The sequence below is a fragment of the Tachysurus vachellii genome, chromosome 1, assembly GCF_030014155.1.
Source record: "Tachysurus vachellii isolate PV-2020 chromosome 1, HZAU_Pvac_v1, whole genome shotgun sequence".
Taxonomy (NCBI): domain Eukaryota; kingdom Metazoa; phylum Chordata; class Actinopteri; order Siluriformes; family Bagridae; genus Tachysurus; species Tachysurus vachellii.
The window spans coordinates 18,716,454-18,740,669 of NC_083460.1; the positions used below are offsets into that span (position 1 = coordinate 18,716,454).

The 24,216-nt window shown below is 37.8% G+C and overlaps 1 protein-coding gene across 1 annotated transcript; it reads left to right on the forward strand.

The window, feature by feature from the left end:
* The first annotated feature begins 6,570 nt into the window (after nt 1-6,570).
* Nucleotides 6,571-23,920, forward strand: psmd14 (proteasome 26S subunit, non-ATPase 14). The gene is made up of 11 exons (XM_060875999.1): nt 6,571-6,714; nt 7,732-7,786; nt 14,217-14,288; nt 15,714-15,833; nt 17,680-17,750; nt 17,869-18,019; nt 22,123-22,230; nt 22,595-22,669; nt 22,769-22,894; nt 23,484-23,546; nt 23,750-23,920. The coding sequence occupies exons 2-11, from the start codon at nt 7,739-7,741 to the stop codon at nt 23,846-23,848; spliced, it is 933 nt and encodes a 310-aa protein (XP_060731982.1). The 5' UTR covers nt 6,571-6,714; nt 7,732-7,738; the 3' UTR covers nt 23,849-23,920.
* The last annotated feature ends 296 nt before the right edge of the window (nt 23,921-24,216 follow it).

The window sequence follows — 24,216 nt, forward strand, 5'->3', positions numbered from 1 at the left end:
GAGGTCCTCGGACCGGCACGTGTCCTCCGCTGCTGCACCCAGGATCCGCGGTGCCCTGGTGCCGGAGTGAACTGCCCCGGCCAGGCCACTTCCTGGGTGCGTTGGGCTTGGGCAGAGAAACACACGGAGTAGAGGTGGAGGGAGTAGAAATTACATGCCGGGAGTTTACCTGAGACGGGTGAGCGGCCGACCGGGGAGCTTCCAGCACGGCTTTCCGCTCCCGCAGATCGGCCTGCTTCACCTGTAGGTCGCGGATCTGTTTCTCCACGGCCTCCAGTTCCAGTTCCACCGAGTGCAGCTCGAACGTGTCCTCCCCTGCACTCAAAGGCAGGGACGTAACCGACATGATGTTATATCGCAAGTACTAGCGGTACTCGGGCTAACAGGCTAATTAATAAATTATGCTAGCTGGCTAGGGGCGGACGCTGGGAAAACAAATAAATAGGCTAGCAGGCTAGCGGAGTTAAAGGAATTAAAGGAGTTAAAGTATAACTCAGATAAGTTGGAGTTGAGTAAAATACTCAGCCAAGCAAACAAATGCGACACACAAACAAATCAAACACCACGTTATATGACCGTATATGCTACAATCTAACTGCAACACAACACAACACAACCATACGTGCCTACCCGGTGGCTAAGGCTGTCGGCGAGCCCCCACTGTCGTCGTTAATGCAGGTTCAGTGGCCCCGGTTCAGTATGGCATAACACAAAACCTGGCTGAAACTCTTCAAAGATATTGTTTTCCTGTTAGAAGGAGCTCAGTTGAAAAGACACAACCTTTTCTAGTCTTTTAGACATAAACAAAAAGTTTAAAATGGGATTTGAGAGTTCATTAGGATCTAAATTAGGTTTCTTAATGAAGGGACTTGAAGAATTTAGGGACGTGACAAAGATAATGAAGAGTTAATAATATTAAGAAGAGGCTCACCAGCTTTATGTAACACTTCTTTCAGTAATTTAGTTGGGATGGGGTCTAGTGAACAAGTTGTTGGTTCAGCTGTAGTAATAAGCTTATCTAACTCTTCCTGTCCTATACTTGTAAAGCACTGTAGTTGTGAGTGTAGAGCTTTAGGTGAGACTGGGTCACAAGGGGCTCTAATATGTTGAACATCAACTATTTTGTTCCTGACACTTTTAATTTTATCATTGAAGAATCTCATAAAATCCTCACTACTGAACTGAGATGGAATAATAATGTGTTCAGATCTGTTTTTTTTGTTAATCTAGTCACTGTGCTAAATAAAAACCTGGGATAGTATTTGTTATTTTCTATGAGTTTGCTCAGGTGCTCAGAGTAGTGTTAATTTCGTCAGACGAGACGAAATATGTTTGTCAACAACCTTTTTTTTCATGACTAAGACGAGACGATGACAAGACTGCACCACTGTCCAAAACCACTGACCAAGACTAAATTAACATGCATTATTGTTGACGAAAAAAGACGAGTCTACAATTGTCTCTGCTTTTTCATCAGCTGTTACGCCTTTAATAATGTTGCTCAAGTTACAGGTCCGCCAAGCGGATCCCGCTTATTATATTGCTACCTACCAAATAAATCGATAATTTGACTCATGATGATTTAAAAAGGAGTTTATTGATTTAAAAACAATTGTATTTTTTCCGCTAAAGAAAATAGCGCGCTCCGTCTCTACGTTTAGAATCCTGTGTGTCCATGGCAACGCTCTGTTTTTCATGGCAACGGTGTGTTATAGTTCGCAGCGGTCTGTTATCAAGAAATAAAATAGTGTGTGTGTAGAAAGAATTCGTCCACACGCCGCTCAAAAATAAATAAATAAATAAAAAATAAAAACTCCTGAGCGCAAGTCCACACTAGGTCTAGTGAGGCTTTTTGTGTTAAATTATATTTCCTGTCGCTGCGCAGGCTCTTTTATTGTACATGACAGCTTATGTCCTGATGACCGGTCTTTGCATTACGATTAAAAGCAGCATCAATAAAGTAAAAAATGTGATGTGCAGTCAAGTTCGAGTGTATGCACTGTTTACAGTAAATGAGTGTTCTCTACTTCTCACTGATACTTTTGTGATTCGGGGAGTTTTGACAAGTTTTATAGCCTTGATATTGTTTCTTATTCAAAAGTGGTGACAGAAAAAACTCAGCACCCCCAACATGAAACCTCTTCCCACGCCCCTGTCACAACCACATTATAATCAAAATGAATAATTAGGCTTAAAAGCAAATGTATATGTAAGGGAATCAAGTTTAACAATTACATGTAATATTGCTCCAAATATCATCAATAATGGTGTGTGCAATACCATGTATAACTTGCATTAAGTCGGTAATTTATATATATTTATATATATAAATATATATATATATATATATATATATATATATATATATATATATATATATATATATATATATATATTTATATACGTATATATATATATATATATATATATATATTTATATACGTATATGTATATGTATATATATATATATATATATATATATACCTACAGTTTTGATCTTAGGCTTTTCATTAAGTTATTTATTTCCACTATAACACTTGTGTTCCTGATATTATTGCATTTAATGAGGCCTCGTTGTATTTATTCTTACAATAGATTCCAGATGTGGTCAAGCTACAATTTTTTGAATAAAACTAGACTAAAATGACGAGACTTTTAGTCAACTAAAACTAAGACTAACAAAAAAGATATGTGATTGACTAAATATGACTAAAACTAACAAGGACATTTGGCACAAGACTAAGACCAAATTAAAAATAGGTGACGAAATTAACACTAGCTCAGAGCCCTAGCAGCTTTTAGAGACTGTCTATAGCTGGACATACTGTCCTTGTATGCAATTCTTAAAATCTCTAATTTATTTTTTCTCCACTTTTGCTCGAGGTTACAGGTTGCTCTCTTGAGGGTGTTAATATGACCATTATACCATTGTGCAGGTGTTTTGTCTCTAACCTTCTTTAATCCGATGGATGCAAAAGTGTCTAGTATGCTAGTAAAGATAGTGCCTATGCTGTCATTTCATCTAAATCATTTGCGATCAGGCTTTTTATTTGTGAATCTGTCTTTAGTGGTCTGAATAATGTCAAGTCGATAATGTGGTGAGACTTTATAGATTTTTTTGAACATGAACAGTAAGAAAAAAAAACAACAGACACATATTACAAACTAAATACTTAAAAAAATAACCATTTTGTAGTAGGGGTATCCATTGAACAGACCCTGCATCTGAAGAGTTCTAATGTAGTGTTTGCCATCAGATGTAGGGAGTGCCAAAATTACACAACAGAGACAATGCAACAGAGAAGAAAAGTGGAATGGAGGTGGATTAGAATATCGAATACATTCGAACCTCTTGGCTTAAAGGTGGGATCTCTGATATTTGAGAAATGCTTCAGAAAACTGAGTCGGGATGACAAGCTAAACAAAAATCAAAACAAATGTGTGGCCAATGAGCAGTAAGGGGCGGGTCTTGTCAACATGGGAGGAGAGAGTGTTCAGTGTGCATGTGTGATATGAGCAGAAAGCAGTTTTATCATTGACATGGAGGATAAAAACAAAGAAAGAAAGGCTTATGATAAGGCAAGAAGTAGGACCCGTGTTAATATAGGATCAGCTTTCCAGCGCTGGAGAGAACTGAAGGAGCGGGAAGTTGGACGCATATTCACAGATTGGAGATTCCCGAGTCAATAACTCCTGAGCTAAACGCTGTTACTATACAAATAACACCTCTTTTCTATCGTAGTAATATAGAGAGGCAGCTACAACCGAGTTTTGCTAGTAACAGCGTTTAGCTCAGGAGTTATTGACTCGGGAAACGCCAATCTGTGAATATGCGCACATGTACACATGCACACTGAACACTCTCTCCACCCATATTGACAAGACCTGCCCCTTTCTGCTCATTAGCTACACGTTTGTTTTGATTTTTGTTTTGTTTGGTGGCCTAACACAGTTTTCAGAAGCATTTCTCAAATATCGGAAACCCTACCTTTAAATGAAATAAATTTTAACTACAAACTAGGCCTGTCCATAGAATGGGTCCTGCACGAAGTTCTTCGCCCCTACTGGTGAAGCATATGTATGCTGTTAATGTTTATTAATGGATAAAGACTCTGGGAAAATGTCATTTTAATTAAGAAAGACCTAATATGGACCTATTGTTGTATTTATTATTTACTTATTTATATGGATTATATTTTGCTGTGACAAATTTTAACTTGGGGTGGATGGCGTGAGGTTTTTCACTTTTAATGTGTGATGAGTCTTTAGCACTTAAACTAAAGTGATGGGGAGTACTTAAATACAATACTGATAGCACTTAAAAAACAAACAAAAAGAAATTGGTCACTTTTGGCCCGGTTTTTTACCATTTTCAGCATTGATCCTGCAATTAATTTTAAATTGATGTACTTATTTTATTTTATATTATTTATTTAATTACTTATTGATTCAGTTCTGTCAGTTTTGTTCTACCTATCCAACCACACAGTTTTCAGACTGTAATGGGGGAGTCATTGTAGAACCTAATACTAGACCTGGGGACACCCTAAGGCAAAAAACAGACTTGAGCACACCTTAAGGACAAAAAAACAGACATGGTGACACCTTGAAATCACAGAAGCAGAAGTGAGGACAGACCTCATCTTATCTATCGAATCTGCTCACCATTTATCTAATCTATCTAATTCAAATTCAAATTCGATTTGTCCCATACACACATGACATGCAGTGAAAAGTTTTCGCATATCCCAGGTTATTATGAACCTGGGGTCAGAGCGCAGGGTCAGCCACAGTACGGCGCCCCTGGAGCAGGTGAGGTTAAGTGCCTTGCTCAAGGACCCAACCTTGATGTCTCAGCAGCTTGTGGGCTTGAACCCCGACCTTCTGATCAGTAACCCAACGCCGTAACCACCTAACCATAATGTATCTGTGCATTTTAGCTTGTTTTTTATTTCTTCTCTTTTCCCCCACAATATCTAACCTAGGGTGTTGTATCCTTATTAGAACAATAATTGCATGACTAGATAACTTCTTTGACTACTACTATTACTATTTTAAAACAATAATCAATTCATCTTACTTTAATCTGAAAATAAATAAATAAATAAATAAATACTACTACTAATAATAATTATAATAACAACGCTCACTTTAATTTGCTCCATGTTTCCCGTTTGAAAGCTGAAGCAAAATCATTTTTCGGTTTAATAATTTTTTACACCAGCTGTGATATCAGGCAAAAAAGATCCCAAGAAGGCAGAGCAAAATAATAATAATAATAATAATAATAATAATAATAATTCATCAACAGTTTAACAGCAGTTCTCTAATTGATGTTCCTAGTGATGATGATGTGCTGAAGACCTCTGAGCACAATGAGAATATAATGAGATTTTATCTTTATTCAGGAACAGGGAAATCTGAATGGCCACTATATTTATTGCACAATGATGAATACAATAAAAATGTGTATGATATTAAAATGCTTCTGAAGTGTTAAAACAATTGTTTTACAAAAGCCCATTAGAAAGTATATGGAGCTACAATACTATCATGATAAGTGGTGGTGCAATAGTGTGTTGGAATAGTGACAACAATAGGCCTTGTGAAGAGATTATTTCCTCCAAAGAAGCACAAACATGACTTCCTTAGCTATATTAGAAAAAAAAAACTATCACAAGAAATGAAAAACAGAAGGTGTGTAGTTTAATGTGTTTTATATAATGTTTTTTACATTTGAATTTTTTTTCTTGAGTGTGGAGGGGGATGAAATAGAGGTCTGTGCTCAGCGGAGACATGGCAGCAGGCAGATCTTAAGGTGTCAAAATTGCCTGGAGCAAAATGAAGGAGAAGAAAGAAAAAAGAAAGCAGAGACGGGTGGCCTCACACTGACAATTCATCTTTTGTGGAAGACCAATGATTAAATGGTCACTAATAAATATAGATATATTCAATCAGTTCGTCATCTTGTAGTGATTGAGCCATTGTGGGACAAATAAAGGTATATTTTATCTTATTTATAAACACAGCATTATCGGTACATGATTTTTTTTTTAAAGCTTACCCGTTATATATACAGCATGGTCATATGGTTTCATTTTATTATTATTATTTATTTTTTTATATAAAACAGTTCTTGGTTTTCAGAATTATTAAAATTATAATGATTGGAATATCAAAGTGTAGTAGAGGTTGTTAGTGTTCCATGTTTAATGTATTGTATATTGTGTGATACATACGGTTTATTTTACAGCATGTTGTCTTTGTGTGTAAACTATGCACTGTTTTTAAAAAGCAGGGGAAAAAGCTTTTTCATAAAAATACTTTTATTCAATAAATTCTGTGTGTGTGTGTGTGAGTGTGTGTGTGTGTGTGTGTGTGTGTGTGTGTGTGTGTGTGTGTTCCCTGATATTTTATCATCTGATCTTCGATTGGACCACAAAGGAAATAAGTCTTTGACACTATTTTGTGTTAAATCGTGTATTTTAGTTTCTATTATCTTTTGACGTTATCATTATTCACAAATTCCAGCCTTCAAGAACACCGTTTTCCTTCAACATGTGTAAAGTGAAAGATACTTTTATTTTGAAACATTTCCTCCCTCAATACTTTAAACCGGTACGGTTGCAGACTTCCGTCTGCTAATTCTAGCTGATTCACTGTAGACTTACTGAAGCTTAGCCCAAGTTCTGAGACGTTTTTTTAATAATACAGGTAACATTTTAAACTTATTTTTATTGTTTTTTTTTCCTGTTATACTAACACTCAGTTTGTTGAGCTGTTTTAGTGAATTAAATTTTACTCCAATAGTTTAGTGCATCACAGCTAGTTACCGGTTAGCTAACATTCACAGTGCCTTTGTTTTTAGCTTATTATAGAATTATAGAGTATATAAAATATATATAAAATTATATATATATATATATATATATATATATATATATATATATATATATATATATATATACACGTATGTATATATATACACGTATGTATATATATACACGTATGTATACACGTATGTATATATATACACGTATGTATATATATACACGTATGTATATATATACACGTATGTATATATATACACGTATGTATATATATACACGTATATATATATATACACGTATGTATATATATACACGTATGTATATATATACACGTATGTATATATATACACGTATGTATATATATACACGTATGTGTATATATGTATATGTATATATATGTATATATATGCATATGTATATATATGTATATATATGCATATGTATATATATGTATATGTATATATATGTATATGTATATATGTATATATATATACGTATGTGTATATATATACGTATGTGTATATATATATATATATATATTACTCGTTTCAGCGTTTACCCGCTTGACAAACAATAAAGCGCAGTTTAAATGTAAAATTCGTCGAGCATTCGCGAGTCCAAAATTGTGTGTATATTTTAGAAAGTGTGTGTGTGTGTGTGTGTGTGTGTGTGTAAGAGAGAGTGTATATTTTATAAAGTGTGTGTGTGAGAGAGAAAGAGAGTGTGTGTGTGTGTGTGTGTGTGTGGGGCTAGTTTAGTGTATTAGGGCCTCTTGTACATTTAAACTTCTTTCCCTAAATCAGATCATTTCTCCTGGTGATGATCATCATCTCATCTGTAGCTAATTACAAGTCATTTGTATGAACAGGATTTATTCTCACTCTAATGTTTGTGTCTGTAGATTTAACATGGACCGGCTGCTGAGGCTTGGAGGTGGGATGCCTGGACTGGGACAGGTACAGTGTTCAAGTCAAGTGTTAACCGTAGTGTTAATGTTTAGCTCAGAGCTCAGTCACTGGGCCATCTGTCTGTCTGACTGACTATAACATTTAGCTGAATATTCTTTATAAATTTTATTTGTAACATACATAACCATACACAGTGTGACATGCAATGAAATACTTTTTGACTGTCACACAAGTAGATTAAAATTGAATAGATAAAGAACATTTTAATTTTTTGATAAAAATCGTAACCATAAAATAAAAATAGATTACAAACTCTTACGAAAATAGAAATAGGATTATCCGTTCAAGCATTAATGTAGTTTTGAGTAAAACCGCAATGCAGTTCATTCTTTTTTTTAGCTCATCTCTTTGTTTGTTTGTTAAGCGATGCTCTGCCTGACCTACACTTGTTGTTTCCTGGGAACTTTGATTTAAGGATTATGTTCATGAGCTGTTTTTATTAAATAACCAAAAATCATTTTATTCAGCAGCATTTAAAACGCCACACAGTTTCCTACATGAATCCAAAGATGTTTGTGATTTTCATTCTTTTAGTCCAGGGGTGTCCAACTCAAATTCACAGTGGGCCAAAATATAAAACTGAGATAGTCACGGGCCAAACTGAATATTTATTGACTAATTAACTGCAACTGATATGTAATGTTCAACCTTTTTCATTTGGAAACAAACTTTAGTTTTGCTTGAACACAGGATTTGGAACAACCAGAGCTTGATATTACAAACACATAAATTAAATTTGAAATAAAAGACACATCAGTGGTGTTCATTTCTTATTTAAATAAATAAAATTAATTATGCCTCTCACTGTATCATTTTAAGTTCCTTTTGAAGTGGATCTTTTTTCAAAACCAACAACAAAACAACCAAAAATAATAATTTCATTCAATGAAAATCCAACCTTTCGACTATTAACAGTTCATGCCTTGGAGTAGAAAAAGTGCATAAAGAAAACATATATTCAAACTCAGTTTGCTACACTCTGATTTACTCTGCACATTGATCTAAGCCAGACACCTGGCATCTTTTCTTAGATGCAAGTTCATAAATGTCTGGGGTCAGGCTCTGAGCTGAGGAAATTCTCAGGATGGATTGAAGGTGTTCATCACTGAGTCGACTCCTGTGAGGTGTTTTGTTCAACTTCATAATAGAGAACAGTTGCTCACATAGATATGTGCTGCTGAACATAAAGAACATTTGAGCAGCCTGGGTACATAATTGGGGCATTGTGTCAGGGAGGAAACATAGAAACTGTGCAGCACTAACAGAGTCATACTTTGATTTGAGCGCGTCACTACACTGGAGTTCAATTAGCTCCATTTGGAGGTTGGTTGGTGCGCTTTCCACGTCGATCGCAAATGGATTAGTGAGCAGTTTAAATCTGCCTTTCTGGGCTTCAAAGTCGGCAAGTCGTCGGGAAAACTCGGTGCTGAGTACGTTGATTTCAGTTTTTTTTGAGTACGTTGAATACGTTTTTCAGCAAACTGTGCAGCATGGCAGGAGAAATTTGCTCTTTCATGGTTTGGCAGCATGGAAAATGACCCAAGTTTCCTTGCAGCAGCTGAGTCTTCCACAGACACAACTTAGCTTTAAAGGCCCTCACTGCAGCGTACATGTCTGTGATGATGCGGCCCCGTCCCTGAAGCTGCAGGTTAAGCACATCGAGATGGCTCATGATGTCACACAGAAACTTTTCATCCCTGAGCTCTGTTGTGTCTTTCCCTGTTGCTTTCCATGAACTGACTGATTTCCTCACGTAGCTCAAAACATCTGTTCAGTACTTTTCTTTTGCTTAGCCATCTCACCTCTGTGTGATATGGCACATCTCTGTATTCCGAATCAAACTCCTACAGAAAAGACAGAAAAGAACTGGCGGTGAAGTTAACCACTCGTGTTATGGTGCTCATAACATGTTCTATTTACAGGGCTTTGACACACAATGCTTCCCGTTGAATGATACAGTGATAAACTGTAAGCTCACCTGCATGTTCTTTCCGCATCTTCTGCCGAATCCTGCCGACCAATCCACTCTTTTGACCGCACATTGCAGGCGCACCGTCTTTCGTCATTCCCACAAGTCTATCCCAATGAAGCTTCATTTATTTACACATTTGGATACTTCTTCAAATATATGTTTTCCCGTAATCGTGCCATGTATTGATTTTAATCCTAAAAGTTCCTCTGTAGTGCACAGGCTCGAGCCTACTCCACGGATGAAGATTGACAGCTGGGCTGTATCAGATGTGTCACTGCTCTCATCTACAGCAAGGGAGTATGCAATAAAATCTTTTCCCTTTTTTTAGTTGTTCATGTAGATTGGTGGAAAGCTCACATGCACGCTCAGCCACGGTGTTCATGTTCAGGCTCACATTTAAAAAAATTTGCCTTTTATTTGGGCACACAATGTCGCAAACTTTGACAATACACTTTTTGACAAACTCTCCCTCATTAAAGGGCCGGGCAGATTTTGCAATCTCTGCTGCCACAATAAAGCTAGCCTTTACAGCAGCTTCACTTTTTGATTTTGCTTTCATGAACATAATCTGCCGGGAAATCAGACTTTTTTTCATCTCCTCCACCTTCTGGAGCTTCTGCTTTATGTCCAGGTCCTTATACTTCTCATAATGTTTCGTTTCATAGCGTCGTCTTATGTTATATTCTTTCGTTACAGAAACGTTAGCTCCGCACACAAGACAAACAGGTCTGTCCTTTATATTTGTATATAATCTGCCTCCCACCTGTCTTGAAAGGTCCTATTGTCCATTTTTCGTTTGGCCATTTTTGTGGAGGGTGGAGTTAACTTGCCCGATGTGACTGTAGCATGGTTATTAACGACTGTCAACAGAGAATGAGGGGCGCTTACTGTTCATGACTACGCGTCAATACAGTGGCAAGGCATTCTGGGATTTGTAGTATTACCGGAGCATGCGGCTAGCCAGCTGTAATGCACATTTGATTTGGCCCGTGGGCCTGAGTTTGACATGTGTTTTAGTCCTTAGTAACATTGAGGCTCCAGTCAGTTTGCTTGTATTTATGTATTTGTTTGTTTGTTTATGGGTTATCTGTTCAAACTGTGTTTTTGTGCTGTCTTTATCTAAACAAATTACAACCCTAAACTGACTTGCATGTATGAAGGAACAACATTACGTCCGTTATTAATGTTATTCATCCTCAGCTGCTTCTCTGGATCATGTCAAAATTTCAAGTTATTTTCATTTGCCAGTTTTCTGTTTAACCCTTTAACTTTTTGGCACTGCAGCCAGATTCTCCTAAAACCACGTTCACGTTTCTTTTGAGATCCCTTCGTGCACTTACGACGTGTGAGGTCTTATTTTGCTTGTACATTACAAGCTCTGGTAGCGTTGCTTCTTCAGACAAAGGTTGCGTTGTGAGTCATATTTTAGTACCACATATAAAACTAACTCAAATTTTTTTGCAAATCACACTGTCATGGAAGTAAGAAACCGGTGTCATGTTTGAAGATAACTATCAGATTTTGGCCACTTTTGCCTGATGTGTGGACGTAGCCCTAAAGACTCCTGACGTAAACACATATTTGTTGAGTTCAGATTCAAGTGAGATCTGAGATGTTTCCATATTCCTAGTGCAAACAAATCTTCCCTATGATTCACTTTATGCCTTTCCTACTTGGAAAGAGTTCTAAGACAGAGTGTAGACTTTTGAGTCTCTATTTATGTGAGAAATCATTAAATGCTTATAACAGCAAATAGTAACATTATAGTAACAGTAAAAGCAACTAATAATAATCATCGGACACAGATTTTGTCACCTAGAATGAAGGAAATGTAGAAAATGTTTTGCAGTCTGCACTTTAACTACACTGTTGTATTGAAAATGGAACATGCTAGAACGTTGAGCCATTGGATTTATGTGTGTAGAAATTGAAATAATTTTTAGCATTTAAAAAAAAAAATCCTTTTGTATGGATGCTGTAAGGGTTTTAAACTCTCTAATATTGTATGATTTATTCCCCTCTTTTAAATCTGACAAGCAGTGCATGATATCTAAAGTGTCTGATCCATATTAGTCAGTGTGAATTCTGTAATTAAACACCTTATCTGCCACAGTAGCAGTTATGAAGCACACAAATTCCCATATTTGACGTGACGTAAGATGTGCTATGTATCTAATTGTGCACAGGACCCAGAAAAGGTGCATTTGATGTTCTGCAAGTGCTAGACTTATATAATTTAATACCAGAATTATAAAGGCTGGTTTGTTCTTAACATTTTACTGTACTTCAGAAAGACAAAAGGAGAGGGGTTAAATTCCTATCTCCATTGTGTGTGTGTGTGGAGTTTGCATGTTCTCCCTATGCTTCAGGGGTTTCTCTACGTAATCTTCTTTCCTCTCCAGTCCAAAGAATTCCGTTAAAGATGGATTAAGTAGCGGAAGATTCATGTGGCTGCAAATGTTTTTTTTTTTTTTTTTGTTTTGGTTTTAATTCACTGTATCCTGCTAAAGCTAGTGCCAAAGATTGACATGTTCGACATTATTCACATTCACTAAGAAATGTCTTATATTTCTGGTTAGTTAAGAAAAAGTTCATCTTCATTTTGAGATGGTGTGTAGCAGGTCATTTGGGATGCAGCTAATATTTATTTTTTTTGTCTTTATATGTAAGAATTGAGAAAAATAGCATCTTGCGTGTCTACGTACTGAGTAACACGAGCCTTATTAAAACCTGTTCATGTTCCTGACACTCAGAATAATGTTTAGATAAAAACACCATTGATGTTAGTGGTCTCACTCTACTGTGATTAGCTTTGCCCGTTGATTACATTTGTCATGAATCGAGTGAAATACCATAACATATCAGTTTGAAAAGTTGCTTGAGAGTGCGTGTCTATGCTCTCATTCTCTTTTTAAGGCCTGTGGTGTGGTTGTGCTTGGTGGGGAGGGAGAAATCTCCAAAACCCTCTCCAACTCTGCCAATTAACACCTCCAGTAACAGGCTGCCTCCCTCAGATTCACACCGCTCCCAGCCAGCCAGTTGGGGGGGTTGTTGGGTAGGAGGAAGGGGAAGAGGAGGGGAGACTAACAGCTACTCTTATTTATTTATTTATTTATTTATTTATTTATCTATCCCTTCCTCCCTGTTTCTACCCCTTTCCTCTGTCTCAATATGCAATAAATCAGGTTTGGAAAGATTCTCAGTGATTTTTATTTAGATATATTTTAATTAAATCTTAGATCCATGGGAATCTGTAGAGTATTTAGGATCTCCCAAAAATCAGGGTTCCTGAGACACACACACACACACATTTATCCTTAATCTCATTTTCAAACCAAGCCACGGTTAGCTGTATGATTTTCGAATTCACACATGTCCATATGGCCTTGCATGTTCATTGTAAGGAGCCAGGCCTGAGCGTGCCTCACAGCCCCTTTAATTGTCTCCTAGCGGCACTTTTGGTTAATAATATGCATCACATGATCTTCCGTTTTGACGAGGCATATGTCTCAAGCTTTCCTCTTTCTCTCTCTCTCTCTCTTTCTCTCTCTTTTTGTTCTCTTATTCTTATCCTCCACTCTCACTTTCACTATATGTGGTTCAGGCTCCTAAACCCCACCTTTGAAAATGAATTTTGATTAGCCCCTGCTGGCAGACAACACCACTCCAGGGTGTGAACGTTCACCGCACCTGCTGCGTTCTCTTTATAAATCTCCCTGCTATTCCACTGTGGTGCACTAAAAATGCAAACCCCCCACCACCAAAACACACACCCCATCCCATGTCTCGTCATCATTAAAAATGTGTTGGTACAGCAGAGTTTGTGTAAGAGGACAGCAAGTAGTGGCCTGAAAGTTTCAACGCTTGTTAGAGGTAAAAGAGAGAGGGCTTCTACTGCAACCAGTCACATGCTGGTGATTGTGTAACTGATATGACTGCTCTAGACGTCACGTCTGGATGTGCCGGTCACACTCACTTTCACAAGTCATTAGCAGGTGTTTTTAGGGGTCTCATTAATGAAAGGCTAGCAGGCTAATTAATGCTGATTTCTTGCTGCTTGGGTTGGGGGCATGATTCGTTTATCTTTTTTTTTTTGCAGTGTTAAATATGTTTTTTTGGTGAGAACAGCAGAAATTTCTGGAGCATTTAGCGTTACCTAACCTGACACACCAAGGCTAAAACCCTCTGATTCAGAGAGTAACAAGGGGACTAGTCTTGGCCCTGTTTAGCCACAGTCTTGGCTGGCAGCAAAGTGAATATGTGAGGTGTGGCACAGAGGCACACGTCCAACTCGTGGTGCTTTTTTGAAAGGACTATTGAGGATCAACTATCCATCCGTCCATTTATCCGCCTGTTCACCCATGCATTGCCCCGGAGATTTGCTGATCGCCTTAATCTCTGTAATCCCCACAAGTGACCTTTGGTGCTGTTTTGTGTTTGATGCAGGGTCCTCCTACAGATGCCCCCGCTGTGGACACAGCTGAACAGGTGTACATCTCCTCTCTTGCCCTGCTTAAGGTAATTATACACACTCAGACACACAATTTAGGATCTGGAGCTTCTCAGCTTCGTCCGTTTGCCGTTATATCAGTTTCGTAACATAAAAGGAAAAGGCCACCCTGAAACATATAAGCATGTTTACATTTTATTTCCCTTTGACATGGTGGTGGCTAATAGCACTGATGCTGTAGGCGTAATTGTTAATATAGTTACAAAGCGCAAATTCAGCAATCTCAGACATGAGGGTTAAGTCAGGCTTCACTATTCATAAGTAAGGTTGCTCAGAATTTTCAAGAATTTTTTTTAATAGACAACAATTTTAACAAACAGACCTCCCAGCTGTTTGAGATTTATTCTAGATGACAAGCACGATGAAGTTGCAGCTTTAGACTCTTATCTGTTTGATCACAGTCCAGGTGAGCTGGAAAGACACAAAGGGGCTTTTTACACCTGGTCACTTCATGTGTTTTCTGTGATCCGATAGCTATCCGATGGTAAAAAGACCAGGTCTAAATGCCCTCAGAAACGTTTTCGAGACGGATATAAATCTGATGGTACAAACCACTTCAGGAGGTGGTCTGGGACGCATTTCAGATGAAACTGGACAGGTGTAAATGAATGTGGTTGTTCAAGCCACATACGTCAGCGCTATACTCCTCCCAAACAGAAGTATGTCACTCGCAAGTGATCTTTCACCCAGGTGTCTCGTTGGGTCTTAAAATGCACTGCTGCCACCAGCGAAAATGCAGCAAACAGTAAATGTTATTTTTTGTAGCATAACCCTCGTAACGAGTTTTTTCGTCGTCTTTTTTATTGCGTTCTGAAAACCACATACACCAAAGCGTGTTCCACTTCAATTACACCGGAAATGAGGTAAAATATATTTGCATTTTGGGCGGGAGTAGAAAGATCGGATTGATATCGATTTGCCAAGACGCATTTATGTGGCCTAATGTAAATGGAACAGATTTAACAAATCAGCTATCAGATCAGAGAAAACAAATGAAGTGACCAGGTGTAAAAAGGCCCAATGACTGAGCACTTCTGCATCAGTCACTTCAGTTAGTTCAGTTCCCACTTTAACAAGGAATCAGATGGCATTGTGGGTAATGAGGAACACAGTAAACAAATTATACAAATAAGCGTGTAATCCCAAAGATTAATCAATAACAAGAACTGAAATAAACTTAAAGAAAAATCTTTTCTTCCAATTATTTAAAATTGTGTGTAGTAAATAATAATAAACCATGAGTAGACACATGAATTAGAATAAGAAATGTGAAAGTGTTGTGAAAGGAGGAAGTTTCAAGCTGGAAAATGAAGACCAATGTTGTGTGGGAGTCTTCACTTCAGTCTCTGTGCTTTTGTTCTTCACTTGAAAGTGTAATGAATAAGATTGGTGTAAACGAGTTCCTGTGTTGTAAATCCTGTTTCCATTGGCAGATGCTGAAGCACGGCCGTGCAGGAGTGCCGATGGAGGTCATGGGACTGATGCTGGGCGAGTTTGTGGATGACTACACCGTACGTGTGATCGACGTGTTTGCCATGCCTCAGTCAGGCACAGTGAGTTTCTACAAAACATTCACACTCACCCACATACTCTCACCATGGCACAACTGCCAGCTCATAACATCGAAGTCAAGTTTAAGGTGTAAAACAGTTTTGTAAATATTGTATATTTGCTGAAGACCACAATGCAGGCTTACCTTAAATTAGAACAATCACAATTTTAACCGGGTATGTAATGTTTTTGATTCATTTTTACTCATTTACACACAGCACTTTTGTAGTTTTTTTTTTTTTGTCTGATTGTGCTCCATTTTATTTATTTATTTATTTATTTATTTATTTATTTATTTTTTCCCCCCCCTCACCATTCATGGAGGAGAAATGTAGCATATCTTTGTGTTTCATTAGTAAAGTGTTCTGCCAGTTCATGGATGCACACTGATTCTTCTCTAGCAGCATGTCTTTGTGTAATTAATGCATAATAAAAAACAAAGCATATTTCTCCAGTGTGAACAAACTTAAACAGCAAAACTATTACAACATATTTTTGTTTATTAAAATAGAATGATCCACTACAGACTGTTGGTGCAATACGTTTACTTCCACAGAGAGAAAAAGCAGCTCAGAGCTTCATTAAATCAGTCCTGATGGTGTGAATTAAAAAGGTTGACATGAACAGTAGGCTAATAACAAGATAATGGACTCATTTTTATTGCATCTGGACTGTTGAAGTTAAATGTGTGTAAAAGAACAGACTGCAGTTTTAAAGGATTTACCTCTAAATCAATATGGTAATACCTGATTAGAAATCATATTTGTGTCTGTTTTGCAGGATGAGAGAGTACTGTGTGTGTAAGCATGAGCACACAATAACCCTAGTGCTGGGTAAATATTAGAGTAGAATCCTGCATTTTAAAAACTAACGCTGTGTTACATATTCTGCAGTGATATAAACCCAGCTTTATTTAATAAAGAATGCTTTTATTTTTCACAACATTTAATGATAGAAATAATAAGTAGGCACACTGTAAATTATATTAATACTGTCAATATTCTACAATATACGTTTAAATTCATTAGAATTAATAGATTAAAAAGTAACACAATTTATTGAAATAAAAAATGTAATTGTTTAAAAATGTGTGAATGAAATTAAGTGATTTTTATAAGAAATGTATGTATGAATAATGTTTGTACAAAGTTCCTTCCTCTTTCATCAACATAGAGAAGATGAGAAATTGTGTCGAACTCCTTAAAACATACAATGACTTTTTAATAAAAAAAAATATCCACAGCTGAAAATTCCCATGTCCACAGTAGTCAAGACTTTAGTACAACTGGAATCACGATGAACTTGTCTAGAAGATGTTGCAAATGTTCTTTTGCCCCACACACACTGAGGATGGATAGAGAGAAAAAAAATTCTCCAAGGATCACCGAGGTTTAAAGAAGACTGAAGCCTTTTTGCATCACCAAGACTCTAAAGCTATAATTAGACTCCACCTCCATGCCAACAAACAATCTTGAAGGTGCCAGGGTTCTCTGGTTAAATGTTGCGTTTTGGTAGCAAAAGTTTAAAAATTTTCAAAGTGTTATCCAGAAACATCCCAGTCCCAGACCTATTTAAAAACCTGTAGTGTGAGTTAAAGAGGAGAGGGCCTAGGGGTTAGGGTTAGGGTTAACAAGGACCTAGAACCCTGCTGGATGTGGAGTAATCCAAAACCAAGGAGTCACAAATTAATACATTCAGCTTTGGTTTTATTTTCATGGAATAGATTTATTGCAGTTACAGGGGAGAATTTTGTTACTTTTTTTTAGCACAAGGTGAACAAGTTGAGACTTTCTTTCTTTCTTTCTTTCATGAGGGTGTCTTGATTATTAATGCTGATTGTGTTGACAGGGTGTGAGTGTGGAAGCTGTGGATCCTGTTTTTCAAGCAAAGATGTTGGACATGTTGAAGCAAACCGGAAGGTAAGATGAAACAAATGAAGTAAAAAGAAAATTAAAATAACTAATACAGATTTCTTACTAGGAGTATACGGCATGTTGGTGCTGTAACTCCTGTCATATTTGTGTGTGTGTTTTGCAGGCCAGAGATGGTAGTAGGCTGGTACCACAGTCACCCAGGTTTTGGCTGCTGGCTGTCCGGTGTAGACATCAACACACAGCAGAGCTTTGAGGCGCTATCTGAAAGGGCTGTGGCCGTGGTGGTGGACCCCATTCAGAGCGTCAAGGGAAAGGTACCTGTTAATACTCAATGTTTTATGCATAGCTTAATATGCAGTGTAGCATGCATGTATTCACACATCCATTTGGACACTGATTAAGCCACAAGCATTGTAAATAAGGATTTTTGTCCTCCATTGATCTCTGCTCATTTCACTTATCTTATTCATTCTTTCTTTTCTCCTGACCATGTCCTGTTACCCCCCCCCCCCAACACTTTATTTAGTTTCACATGTACTAGTACATTTTGACTCGCTTTCTGCGCGTGTGTGTGTGCGTGTGTGCATGTGTGTGCATGTGTGTGTCTGCATGCACATGTGTGTCTGTGTGAGGGAGAGCAAGCAAGAGAGATTTCCTGGCTGCAGGATTCAGTTCTATTAGCACCTTCTTTGAGCTGTATGAGGAAGTGTGAAGCAAATCTCTTCCTCTATTCGGTGCATGTAGGGGGTCGTTGGGATAACAAATGGGGGATTCTGAAAAGGTTGGTGAGATTGGATTGGGACAAGAAGAAAGGAGATGCCCACTGCACTCCTTCACACATGGTCTCTACAAAACCTGTTATTTTTGGGGTGATTAAATATGCTTCATGCAGCAGACTAGATTACTGAACAAAGTCCAGTCATTTATTGGAAAATTTTATCCACTCAAGTTTACCTTACCAATGTGGGTTTTTGTGTGTTATTGGTATTGAAAGCTCATTAGTTATCCAGTGATAGGAACACTTTCATTTCTTTTTGTGTCACCTTATGTCTATTTAAACAATTGCTAATCTGAAATGTTAGCTGTCAAATTTGAAAGTGGGCCATGTCCTCATTTGTCACAATTTAAACTTATGTGTCCCTTCACACCTCTTGTGATTGGCTGTATGCAGTGGTAAAATGGTAGCAGTGCTGTGGGAATGAGGTGTGCTAATGGTATTATTGTAGAACAATACCAGCATTCGGTTTTCAAGCTGGAGGGCTTGGTGTATACACCACAGAGAATTCAGCCTCTCCATGTCGTTTGCTCAAACAGGAGGCTCAACACGACAGCGCAGCGACAGCATGGCAGCCATGGCAGGCCAACATGCTGGATCCTCCTGCTCTATTTAAAATGCTCAGACTCACGATGCGAGCACAACTCTGCTGGTTTTCACAGAACTTCGCTAACGAGTCTCTTGGGCCAGGAGGTGCGGCTTTGTGCTCGCGCATCCAGTAACAGGATTGAGCCCTTTTTCTATTTAGTTTTCAGCGTGTCATCTGCTGTATTCTGGCTGGCTGTGAGAGTATTTTCACTTGAACTGTCTCTTATTTCAAAGGGTACCTCTTATGTTTACTAGTTAAATTCCCAGGCAGGAGTTACAGTGCCAGCTGTATGTACTAATATACAGCAATGAAAACATACCGATGTGCTGGGGGTGTGGTCTGCAAAGGAGGGGATTGGGTCTTATTAAGGACATATGTTTTGTGGTAGATGCCACTTTACCAATATTGTGTAATTGTGTATTGAGATGAGTTAGATGGTGATCACAGATTGACATCCTTTAAGGCTCTGTGTTACTAAAAATGGGTCAACATGGGAGGTGTTTCTTAGGTGCCATTTTCTGTCTGCAAAACTGACATAAGAAGTTAATAGAAACGCTATGACTGGTAATCCATCAGTGTTATGTACTTCATCACACTGGAATAGGTTAGAAATAGACCACATGGCCAGTGCACCAGGTTTTGAATACGTATACTGCTAACTTGGAGAGTTCAAGTAATGGGAGAAACATGTCCAAGAAACACCTGAGCCAACAGCTACCTAATTAAGTTATCTAGTTAACTAATTGTCTTCTGAAATAGAGGTCAAGTGTCAGGTCAGTATGGATGGTACAGTCCAGTGACAATTTATAGGAAAAATAATCTGTTCTTTGGAATGACTTTGGGTGGCATGGTTTTGCTGTCAATCTTCCTTGTACTGGATAAATATTTTGGCAGATTTGGCTTCTTTATATTTACATTTATGGCATTTGCCAGACACCCTTATCCAGAGTGATGTATAACAGTGCTTTAAGGGAATGCATTAACACTGGTTCAACTAGGTTACAGACTTAGGATACCACCAACCTAAAACTATATTCAGGGTTTGTTTTTTTATTTTTTATTTATTTTTTCATAAATGTACAAGTACAACAAACAAGGAAAGTGCTAGTTTAAGTATTTCAGCAAGAAGTAGGTCCCCACTTGCCGTGTGAAGACATCTAGTGACTCCTGTCATATTTGTGTGTTTTTCTAAGGGAAGCCTTAAGGGACCTCTAAGGAAAGTTCATTCATTCCTTGGTGCCAGAACAGAAAAGAGTCTTGTTGTATACTTGCCTCTTACCCTGAGAGATGGTGGGACCAGTTAGGGCAGTGCTGGTAGATCAGAGGGTGTGGAGTGCAGTGCGAGGAGTGATGAGGGCTTTGAGGTAAGAGGGAGCTGGACCATTTTTGGCTTTGGAGGCAAGCTTCAGTGTTTTTAATCTGATGCGTGCAGCTACTGGAAGCCAGTGGAGGGATCCACTGCCAGTGGGGTGGTATGGAGAACTTGGGCAGGTGGAAAACAAGTTGTGCAGCTGCATTTTGGATAATTTGCAGAGGACGAATTGCGTTCATAGGTAGATCTGACAGAGAGAGCTCCAGTAGTCCAGTCTTGACATGACAAGAGACTGCACAAGTGGACAAAAATGGCCGAATCCTTCTGATTTTGTAGAGAAGAAACCAACATGAGCAAGTCACATTAGCAACATGCAAGGAAAAGGACAGTTGATTATCCATGGTTACCCCAATGTTGTGAGCTGTGACTGAATGGGAGATCAAAACATCGTGTAGGGAAATTGAAAAATCTTGACCTGGGAATAAATCACCTGGATGATCAGCAGTTCAGTTTTGCTGGTATTGAGTTTCAACTGATGAGACATCATCCACAATGATATGTAAACCAGACATGTTTAGATCCTAACAAAAGCCATGGCAACTGAGGGGAGGGAAGGAGAATATTATTTGAGTGTCATCAGAATAGCAGTGGTAAGAGAACCCATGTGAGGAAATAACTTCACCAAAAGCATGAATATACAGAGAGAATAGGAAATGACTAAGTACTGAGCCCTGTGGGACACCAATGGAGAGTGGACCAGATGTCATCTTTATCCTAGAATAAAATGTTTTTTTTCCTGGTGTGAGTGGTCTCTTCCAATATGACTCCACCCCCACTCCATCCACTGTGCATGAGGATTTGGAGAATGAGTGTGAAAATGACAAACCAAAAGCTTGGCATTCACATTGGGGGATTTTAGCACTCTTCACAATCCTCATCAAAATGCCTGTTGTTGGAAAGGTTCCACAGATTTTTAAACTTTGTCCTACGGTGCAGTAAAGCTGTTCTCATCTTTGAGGTAGCCCACAAGATTGAAAGTAGCCCTTTAACATTTTTTTTTTGCCCTGTAATTTGTCAGTCTTTTGTGGATACTCCAATTAAAGCTAACATTATTCACATTAAACTTGAAGTTTAACCCAAGCTCAGTGTGATTAGATAAAATAGCATTACTATCTAAATACTCGACTTTGACTGTCCTATTTAGATAATGGCGTACTCCAAAGAAGCATTTCTTTCTTATTTTTTTTGTTCCCATGATTTACTTATGGATAAAAACCTTAGATGCATACATGTATAAATTCAGCAGTACATTCACATCAAGTCTTTCTCACCATTAAAATAGATGTGCGTCTGTACCCGTGTGTCTGTGTGTGTGCGTAAGTCTTTGTGTGCAAGTGCATGTATGTGTGTGTTCAGCTAACACAAATAGTTTCTCTCTCTCCAGCTAAAGTTTCAGCATGTGGCCATATAACTGTGTAACTGTTTTCCAACATCCCAGTCGGCAAACTTAACCTGAACAATTGCACCTGTGGGAGATGAGTATGTGCATGCACCAGTGCATAGCCAAAGAGATTGAGAGACTCCCATCATGCTTTATTCTTTTGTAGACCCTGACAGTTCTCCTCTTAGTGTCGTCGTCTAAACCTCATGAAATAATTACCAGAGGGAGCACAATGGTTCTGTCTCTGTACATGCAGTGTTTAGTAAATAATGTTCTGTAATCTGATTTCTTTTCCCCCAGGTGGTGATTGATGCTTTCCGACTGATCAATGCTAATATGATGGTCTTGGGACATGAACCACGGCAGACAACCTCTAACCTGGGACACCTCAACAAGCCTTCCATTCAGGCACGTGCACCCGTTTTATTTAGTTGAAGGCTAATTCAGCACTTTGTTTTTGAAAGCATGTGTGACAGCTTAGAAGTTTGGTCCTTAGTGAAATGTTCACATTTTCTACAATATAGTTCTGAAAACTATACACATTTTCCAAACTGATGACTTATTATGCAATCTGATCATGCAAATATTAGATAGATGTATGATATCTTAAAATTCAGATGTCGCATTTATAAAACATACACTCACTGCATTGTTTAATTATTTGGACACAGTGATGTCTGATGGGTTTTCTGAGACTGCCACACACTAACGGCCATGTTATTCTGTGCTGGTACTTTATGCTTACCCGATTTTTTTTGTTTTGTTTCCTCAGGCATTAATTCATGGATTGAACAGACATTACTACTCCATTACCATCAACTACAGGAAGAATGAGCTTGAACAAAAGGTGTCTAAACTCTTTAATCCCATAAAGTTGCTGGAAATGAAAACGTTATTCAAACTTTCCAGAGTGATCTGATCTCATGCTCAATTGTATTTCCTCCAGATGCTGTTGAATCTACATAAGAAGAGCTGGATGGAAGGTCTGACACTGCAGGACTACAGTGAACACTGCAAACTTAATGAGACCATTGTAAAAGAGATGCTTGAGCTGGCCAAGAATTACAACAAGGTAACGAGAAAACTTTTAGGTGAATTCTTGAGCAATGAAAGACAACGTGTATAATTTACCAACCAAAATTACAACCAGACAACAGGTTCTATAGAGTCATACCATGATATGACAAACCAGTATAACCAAATGTCAGTGTGCACCTACTTTTTAGGAACAAAGATGTTTTGTGTGTGTTTGCAACATATATAAAAACAAGTGTTCATGGCAATTTAAAACTTACACGTGAACAATATTACATGAGCAAGAATGCAGTGATACTGAAGATCATTATGAATGTGATTCCCCACAGGCATCTACACTACAGGGTTAGTCAGGGTTAGTAGCACTTTAGTAACTGTTTCGAACTGGGAAGTGGTATTTTACATGGTGAAATCACACGAATGGAGTTGATGGAAATCACATTGAAAAGTCCCAATGCAGTTATAGGAAACATATAAGCACTCTTGGAACAATCAGATTAGTCTAATGGAGCTGACTGTTCTTTATAATGAAGTATTAAATAAAATATATTTTAGGCACAGTTATGTAAGTTTACTATCTATACAGTTCTTCAACACTGTTAACGTTGCTGTCTGTGATTCTTTAGGCTGTTGAAGAGGAAGACAAAATGACTCCTGAGCAGCTGGCCATCAAGAATGTTGGCAAACAGGTTAGAAACATTTTCATTCATTCTTTTTTCAGTCTTTCTCTCAAGGGTTTGCTGTATATCACTGTAATTTTACATGTGCTTGCACTGGTTTTTGGCTCCTTCCAGGACAGAGTGATTCTCCATTAATTAAATGTGATTTTTGTTTTTAAAAAAATTATTTAAAAATTCTGTTATTCGTCTCTATCCTTTTTCTTTTTCCATAGGATCCCAAACGGCATTTGGAAGAGCATGTGGATGTACTGATGACCTCCAATATCGTGCAGTGCCTAGCTGCCATGTTAGATACTGTTGTGTTTCAGTAAATTTTCACTGTGCATAAACGTTAATATTCATTGTCTGTTGTCTTTTTAAGAAATAAACCTATACAAAATCCAGTTTTTTAAGTGTCTGGCTGTGTCTTTAGTCTACACGGTTATTTCCTTCTAAAGTACCACAAATCACATACAGTTTCTAAATGCTGCATAACCTGCCTTTTGAACAAATGAAACATTATGACTTGCTGTTGGATCTATAGCTCCATCTTATATTTCTGTTGGTGCATATCAAAGTCAAACCAGAATCCGTTATATAGCAGTATGTGCAATACAGAATGTTAGTCAATTAAATATCAAATATTAATTTTAATTAATTTCCAAAACCAGAAATAATTCTGCCAGTTAAAGTTTGTTGA

Bases quoted from the DNA above. Each gene is read 5' to 3' on its own strand.
- psmd14 (XM_060875999.1), top strand. From the start codon at position 7,739: ATGGACCGGCTGCTGAGGCTTGGAGGTGGGATGCCTGGACTGGGACAG. The intron at 18,020-22,122 runs GTACCTGTTAAT...CTTTTCCCCCAG, and splicing joins TTCAGAGCGTCAAGGGAAAG to GTGGTGATTGATGCTTTCCG. The intron at 23,547-23,749 runs GTTAGAAACATT...CTTTTTCCATAG, and splicing joins TCAAGAATGTTGGCAAACAG to GATCCCAAACGGCATTTGGA.